This window comes from Symphodus melops (genome assembly GCF_947650265.1).
Source record: "Symphodus melops genome assembly, contig: scaffold_114, whole genome shotgun sequence".
In the NCBI taxonomy this organism is placed as follows: Eukaryota; Metazoa; Chordata; class Actinopteri; order Labriformes; family Labridae; genus Symphodus; species Symphodus melops.
In genome coordinates this window covers 85,001-93,388 of record NW_027636624.1, presented here as the reverse complement: position 1 = coordinate 93,388, position 8,388 = coordinate 85,001, and the positions used below count along the sequence as shown (strand labels likewise).

General features: G+C 44.3%; 1 protein-coding gene across 1 annotated transcript in view; it reads left to right on the top strand.

Annotated features, from left to right (window-relative positions):
* The first annotated feature begins 5,702 nt into the window (after positions 1-5,702).
* Positions 5,703-8,388, top strand: part of cfl2 (cofilin 2 (muscle)) — an 8,126-nt gene continuing 5,440 nt past the window's right edge. The window contains exon 1 of the mRNA XM_079373065.1: positions 5,703-5,804. Coding sequence (XP_079229191.1) covers positions 5,802-5,804 — 3 coding nt within the window. The 5' untranslated portion in view covers positions 5,703-5,801. The remainder of the gene's footprint in view (positions 5,805-8,388) is intronic.

The following is an 8,388-nucleotide window of genomic DNA, read 5'->3' as shown; positions in this document are numbered from 1 at the left end:
GTCACTGGTGTAGTCAGTCAGTTATAGGTGTAGTCAGTCAGTCACAGGTGGAGTCAGTTACTGGTGTAGTCAGTCAGTTACAGGTGTAGTCAGTCAGTTACAGGTGTAGTCAGTCAGTATCAGGTGTAGTCAGTCAGTATCGGGTGTAGTCACAGGTGTAGTCAGTCAGTTACAGGTGTAGTCAGTCAGTATCAGGTGTAGTCAGTCAGTATCAGGTGTAGTCAGTGACTGGTGTAGTCAGTATCAGGTGTAGTCAGTCACAGGTGTAGACAGTCATTTACAGGTGTAGTCAGTTACAGGTGTAGTCAGTCAGTTACAGGTGTAGTCAGTCAGTTACAGGTGTAGTCAGTCAGTATCAGGTGTAGTCGGTCAGTATCGGGTGTAGTCAGTCAGTTACAGGTGTAGTCAGTTACAGGTGTAGTCAGTTACAGGTGTAGTCAGTTACAGGTGGAGTCAGTGACTGGTGTAGTCAGTCAGTCACAGGTGTAGTCAGTTACAGGTGGAGTCAGTTACAGGTGGAGTCAGTTACAGGTGGAGTCAGTTACTGGTGGAGTCAGTTACAGGTGTAAGACAGTCAGTCACAGGTGTAGTCAGTTACAGGTGTAGTCAGTTACAGGTGTAGTCAGTCAGTATCAGGTGTAGTCGGTCAGTATCGGGTGTAGTCAGTCAGTTACAGGTGTAGTCAGTTACAGGTGTAGTCAGTTACAGGTGGAGTCAGTTACAGGTGGAGTCAGTGACTGGTGTAGTCAGTCAGTCACAGGTGTAGTCAGTTACAGGTGGAGTCAGTTACTGGTGTAGTCGGTCAGTCACAGGTGTAGTCAGTTGCAGGTGTAGTCAGTCACAGGTGTAGTCAGTCAGTCACAGGTGGAGTCAGTTATAGGTGTAGTCAGTCGGTTACAGGTGTAGTCAGTCAGTTATAGGTGGAGTCAGTTACAGGTGTAGTCAGTCAGTTATAGGTGTAGTCAGTCAGTCACAGGTGGAGTCAGTTACTGGTGTAGTCAGTCAGTTATAGGTGTAGTCAGTTACTGGTGTAGTCAGTCAGTCACAGGTGTAGTCAGTTACTGGTGTAGTCAGTCAGTTACAGGTGTAGTCAGTTACTGGTGTAGTCAGTCAGTCACAGGTGTAGTCAGTTACTGGTGTAGTCAGTCAGTCAAAGGTGTAGTCAGTTACTGGTGTAGTCAGTCAGTCACAGGTGTAGTCAGTTATAGGTGTAGTCAGTCAGTCACGGGTGTAGTCAGTCAGTCACAGGTGGAGTCAGTTACTGGTGTAGTCAGTCAGTTATAGGTGTAGTCAGTTACTGGTGTAGTCAGTCAGTCACAGGTGTAGTCAGTTACTGGTGTAGTCAGTCAGTCACAGGTGTAGTCAGTTACTGGTGTAGTCAGTTACTGGTGTAGTCAGTTACTGGTGTAGTCGGTCAGTTACAGGTGTAGTCAGTCAGTTACAGGTGTAGTCAGTTACTGGTGTAGTCGGTCAGTTACAGGTGTAGTCAGTATCAGGTGTAGTCAGTCAGTCACAGGTGTAGTCAGTTACAGGTGTAGTCAGTCAGTTACTGGTGTAGTCGGTCAGTCACAGGTGTAGTCAGTATCAGGTGTAGTCAGTCAGTTACAGGTGTAGTCAGTCAGTATCAGGTGTAGTCAGTCAGTATCGGGTGTAGTCAGTGACTGGTGTAGTCAGTATCAGGTGTAGTCAGTCACAGGTGTAGTCAGTCAGTCACAGGTGTAGTCATTTACAGGTGTAGTCAGTCACAGGTGTAGTCAGTTACAGGTGTAGTCAGTCAGTCACAGGTGTAGTCATTTACAGGTGTAGTCAGTATCAGGTGTAGTCAGTCAGTCACAGGTGTAGTCAGTTACAGGTGTAGTCAGTCAGTTACAGGTGTAGTCAGTCAGTATCAGGTGTAGTCAGTCAGTATCGGGTGTAGTCAGTCAGTTACAGGTGTAGTCAGTCAGTATCAGGTGTAGTCAGTCAGTATCGGGTGTCGTCAGTCAGTTACAGGTGTAGTCAGTCAGTATCAGGTGTAGTCAGTCAGTATCGGGTGTCGTCAGTCAGTTACAGGTGTAGTCAGTCAGTTACAGGTGTAGACAGTCAGTCACAGGTGGAGTCAGTTACTGGTGTAGTCAGTCAGTCACAGGTGTAGTCAGTCAGTCACAGGTGTAGTCAGTCACAGGTGTAGTCAGTATCAGGTGTAGTCAGTCAGTCACAGGTGTAGTCAGTCACAGGTGTAGTCAGTATCAGGTGTAGTCAGTCAGTCACAGGTGTAGTCAGTCACAGGTGTAGTCAGTATCAGGTGTAGTCAGTCAGTCACAGGTGTAGTCAGTTACAGGTGTAGTCAGTCAGTTACAGGTGTAGTCAGTATCAGGTGTAGTCAGTCAGTCACAGGTGTAGTCAGTTACAGGTGTAGTCAGTCAGTCACAGGTGTAGTCAGTCAGTATCGGGTGTAGTCAGTCAGTATCAGGTGTAGTCAGTGACTGGTGTAGTCAGTATCAGGTGTAGTCAGTCAGTATCAGGTGTAGTCAGTCAGTATCGGGTGTAGTCAGTCAGTATCAGGTGTAGTCAGTGACTGGTGTAGTCAGTATCAGGTGTAGTCAGTCAGTATCAGGTGTAGTCAGTGACTGGTGTAGTCAGTCAGTCACAGGTGTAGTCAGTCAGTCACAGGTGTAGACAGTCAGTCACAGGTGTAGTCAGTTACAGGTGTAGTCAGTCAGTCACAGGTGTAGTCAGTCACAGGTGTAGTCAGTCAGTCACAGGTGTAGTCAGTCACAGGTGTAGTCAGTCAGTCACAGGTGTAGTCAGTCACAGGTGTAGTCAGTCAGTCACAGGTGTAGTCAGTCACAGGTGTAGTCAGTCACAGGTGTAGTCAGTCAGTCACAGGTGTAGTCAGTCAGTCACAGGTGTAGTCAGTCACAGGTGTAGTCAGTCAGTCACAGGTGTAGTCAGTTACTGGTGTAGTCAGTCAGTCACAGGTGTAGTCAGTCACAGGTGTAGTCAGTCAGTCACAGGTGTAGTCAGTCACAGGTGTAGTCAGTCAGTCACAGGTGTAGTCAGTCAGTCACAGGTGTAGTCAGTCACAGGTGTAGTCAGTCACAGGTGTAGTCAGTCAGTCACAGGTGTAGTCAGTCAGTCACAGGTGTAGTCAGTCACAGGTGTAGTCAGTCAGTCACAGGTGTAGTCAGTTGCAGGTGTAGTCAGTCACAGGTGTAGTCAGTCAGTCACAGGTGGAGTCAGTTATAGGTGTAGTCAGTCAGTTACAGGTGTAGTCAGTCAGTTATAGGTGTAGTCAGTCAGTTACAGGTGTAGTCAGTCAGTTATAGGTGGAGTCAGTTACTGGTGTAGTCAGTCAGTCACAGGTGTAGTCAGTCAGTTACAGGTGTAGTCAGTCAGTTATAGGTGGAGTCAGTTACTGGTGTAGTCAGTCAGTCACAGGTGTAGTCAGTTATAGGTGTAGTCAGTCAGTCACAGGTGGAGTCAGTCACAGGTGTAGTCAGTCAGTCACAGGTGGAGTCAGTTACTGGTGTAGTCAGTCAGTTATAGGTGTAGTCAGTCAGTCACAGGTGGAGTCAGTATCAGGTGTAGTCAGTCACAGGTGTAGTCAGTCAGTATCAGGTGTAGTCAGTTACTGGTGTAGTCAGTCAGTTACAGGTGTAGTCAGTTACTGGTGTAGTCGGTCAGTTACAGGTGTAGTCAGTATCAGGTGTAGTCAGTCAGTCACAGGTGTAGTCAGTTACAGGTGTAGTCAGTCAGTTACTGGTGTAGTCGGTCAGTCACAGGTGTAGTCAGTATCAGGTGTAGTCAGTCAGTCAGTATCAGGTGTAGTCAGTGACTGGTGTAGTCAGTCAGTCACAGGTGTAGTCAGTTACAGGTGTAGTCAGTCAGTCACAGGTGGAGTCAGTTACTGGTGTAGTCAGTCAGTCACAGGTGGAGTCAGTAACAGGTGTAGTCAGTATCAGGTGTAGTCAGTCAGTCACAGGTGTAGTCAGTTACAGGTGTAGTCAGTCAGTCACAGGTGTCGTCAGTCAGTTACAGGTGTAGTCAGTCAGTTACAGGTGTAGTCAGTCAGTCACAGGTGGAGTCAGTTACAGGTGTAGTCAGTATCAGGTGTAGTCAGTCAGTAACAGGTGTAGTCAGTATCAGGTGTAGTCAGTCAGTCACAGGTGTAGTCAGTTACAGGTGTAGTCAGTATCAGGTGTAGTCAGTCAGTCACAGGTGTAGTCAGTTACAGGTGTAGTCAGTCAGTTACAGGTGTAGTCAGTGACTGGTGTAGTCAGTTACAGGTGTAGTCAGTCAGTCACAGGTGTAGTCAGTCACAGGTGTAGTCAGTCACAGGTGTAGTCAGTCAGTATCAGGTGTAGTCAGTGACTGGTGTAGTCAGTCACAGTTGTAGTCAGTCAGTATCAGGTGTAGTCAGTCAGTCACAGGTGTAGTCAGTCAGTCACAGGTGTAGTCAGTCAGTATCAGGTGTAGTCAGTCAGTCACAGGTGTAGTCAGTCAGTCACAGGTGTAGTCAGTCAGTGACTGGTGTAGTCAGTGACTGGTGTAGTCAGTCAGTCACAGGTGTAGTCAGTCAGTCACAGGTGTAGTCAGTCAGTATCAGGTGTAGTCAGTCAGTATCGGGTGTAGTCAGTGACTGGTGTAGTCAGTTACAGGTGTAGTCAGTTACAGGTGTAGTCAGTCAGTCACAGGTGTAGTCAGTCAGTATCGGGTGTAGTCAGTCACAGGTGTAGTCAGTTACAGGTGTAGTCAGTATCAGGTGTAGTCAGTCAGTCACAGGTGTAGTCAGTTACAGGTGTAGTCAGTCAGTTACAGGTGTAGTCAGTGACTGGTGTAGTCAGTCAGTCACAGGTGTAGTCAGTCAGTCACAGGTGTAGTCAGTCAGTATCGGGTGTAGTCAGTGACTGGTGTAGTCAGTTACAGGTGTAGTCAGTCAGTCACAGGTGTAGTCAGTCACAGGTGTAGTCAGTCAGTATCAGGTGTAGTCAGTGACTGGTGTAGTCAGTCACAGTTGTAGTCAGTCAGTATCAGGTGTAGTCAGTCAGTCACAGGTGTAGTCAGTCAGTCACAGGTGTAGTCAGTCAGTATCAGGTGTAGTCAGTCAGTCACAGGTGTAGTCAGTCAGTCACAGGTGTAGTCAGTCAGTCACAGGTGTAGTCAGTGACTGGTGTAGTCAGTCAGTATCAGGTGTAGTCAGTGACTGGTGTAGTCAGTGACTGGTGTAGTCAGTCAGTCACAGGTGTAGTCAGTGACTGGTGTAGTCAGTGACTGGTGTAGTCAGTCAGTCACAGGTGTAGTCAGTCAGTCACAGGTGTAGTCAGTCACAGGTGTAGTCAGTCAGTCACAGGTGTAGTCAGTCACAGGTGTAGTCAGTCACAGGTGTAGTCAGTCACAGGTGTAGTCAGTCAGTCACAGGTGTAGTCAGTCAGTCACAGGTGTAGTCAGTCACAGGTGTAGTCAGTCACAGGTGTAGTCAGTCACAGGTGTAGTCAGTCAGTCACAGGTGTAGTCAGTTGTACACTCAGAAACGTTTCACGTCTGCTTTAGTCCAGCCTGTAAGAAGAGGAACAGTGTGCTCTGGATACATGTTTTTTGTATCTGTGTGTGTGTGTGTGTGTGTGTGTGTGTCTCTCTGTGTGTGTGTGTGTGTTTGTGTGTGTGTGTGTGTGTGTGTGTGTGTGTGTTTCGCAGGTCTGATCTCGGCTGTGAGGCCCCGCCCCCCCCTCCTTCCTCCTCCTCCTCCTCCTGCCGGCCACACTCCCCGCTACCTTTCACCCCTGGAACCTCTCTCTCAGCGCGGACAAACCCGGTACAACATGGTAAGAACCTCCCTTATTCTGTCCTCCGTGCATGACTGTGCTCTTGTAAACCTGGTTTATAGTCTTAGTGAGCCGTGCCGGTCCTCCATGGACCGTTATTCGCCCCCCCACCCCCCCCCCCCCGGTCCGTTAGCCTAATATTAGCGAGCATGGCTCCGTTAGCTCCGCGCGCTCTCACCGACAGATACTCGGTATTTCCTCCTCCTCTGACTTCTCCTGGTCCTGGGTTTGATTTACACACGGTAACGAGGGTTTCACCGGATTTATCTGTGTAACAGTCGGTGTTTTAAGCCGAACCGGGCCAGGCCGGGCCAAGTCTGCCCCCAGGCCGTATGGCCCAAGGCGGCCATCTTCTCCCCGCTGTGGTCCTGCGGAGCAGACCGGCCGGAAGCACGAGACACGGATCAAAGAACCCGACCGGCTCAGCTGGACCTAATGAACCAAACGAACCCGGGTCATCTGAAGGATTGGTTCCAGTATTTTATGGTTAGTTAGCACAGACAGGCAGACAGGCAGTGACTCTGCAGACTGCCTGTCTGTCTGTAGGCCTCCAGGCAGAGCGCAGGGTTTACTTACCCCACCACATTACTAACCAGTAACACTTTAATAACCAGTAACACTTTAATAACCAGTAACACTTCAATAACCAGTAACACTTTTATAACCAGTAACACTGTCTAACCAGTAACACATTAATAACCAGTAACACATTAATAACCAGTAACACTGTCTAACCAGTAACACATTAATAACCAGTAACACTTTAATAACCAGTAACACATTACTAACCAGTAACACTTTAATAATCAGTAACACTTTAATAACCAGTAACACTGTCTAACCAGTAACACATTAATAACCAGTAACACTTTAATAACCAGTAACACTTTAATAACCAGTAACACATTAATAACCAGTAACACTTTAATAACCAGTAACACTTTAATAACCAGTAACACATTAATAACCAGTAACACATTAATAACCAGTAACACATTAATAACCAGTAACACTTTAATAACCAGTAACACATTAATAACCAGTAACACATTAATAACCAGTAACACATTAATAACCAGTAACACATTAATAACCAGTAACACTGTCTAACCAGTAACACATTAATAACCAGTAACACTTTAATAACCAGTAACACATTACTAACCAGTAACACATTAATAACCAGTAACACATTAATAACCAGTAACACTGTCTAACCAGTAACACATTAATAACCAGTAACACATTAATAACCAGTAACACTGTCTAACCAGTAACACATTAATAACCAGTAACACATTAATAACCAGTAACACATTAATAACCAGTAACACTTTAATAACCAGTAACACATTAATAACCAGTAACACATTAATAACCAGTAACACATTAATAACCAGTAACACTTTAATAACCAGTAACACTTTAATAACCAGTAACACATTAATAACCAGTAACACTTTAATAACCAGTAACACTTTAATAACCAGTAACACATTAATAACCAGTAACACTTCAATAACCAGTAACACATTAATAACCAGTAACACATTAATAACCAGTAACACTTTAATAACAAGTAACACATTAATAACCAGTAACACATTAATAACCAGTAACACTGTCTAACTAGTAACACTTTAATAACCAGTAACACTTTAATAACCAGTAACACTTTAATAACCTGTAACACTGTCTAACCAGTAACACTTTAATAACCAGTAACACTTTAATAACCTGTAACACTGTCTAACCAGTAACACTTTAATAACCAGTAACACATTAATAACCAGTAACACTTTAATAACCAGTAACACTGTCTAACCAGTAACACTTTAATAACCAGTAACACTTTAATAACTAGTAACACTTTAATAACCAGTAACACTTTAATAACCAGTAACACTTTAATAACCAGTAACACTGTCTAACCAGTAACACTTTAATAACCAGTAACACTTTAATAACCAGTAACACTTTAATAACCAGTAACACATTAATAACCAGTAACACTTTAATAACCAGTAACACTTTAATAACCAGTAACACTTTAATAACCAGTAACACATTAATAACCAGTAACACTTTAATAACCAGTAACACATTAATAACCAGTAACACTGTCTAACCAGTAACACATTAATAACCAGTAACACTTTAATAACCAGTAACACTTTAATAACCAGTAACACTTTAATAACCAGTAACACATTAATAACCAGTAACACTTTAATAACCAGTAACACATTAATAACCAGTAACACTGTCTAACCAGTAACACTTTAATAACCAGTAACACTGTCTAACCAGTAACACTGTCTAACCAGTAACACATTAATAACCAGTAACACTGTCTAACCAGTAACACATTAATAACCAGTAACACTGTCTAACCAGTAACACTGTCTAACCAGTAACACATTAATAACCAGTAACACTGTCTAACCAGTAACACTTTAATAACCAGTAACACTTTAATAACCAGTAACACATTAATAACCAGTAACACTTTAATAACAAGTAACACATTAATAACCAGTAACACTTTAATAACCAGTAACACATTAATAACCAGTAACACATT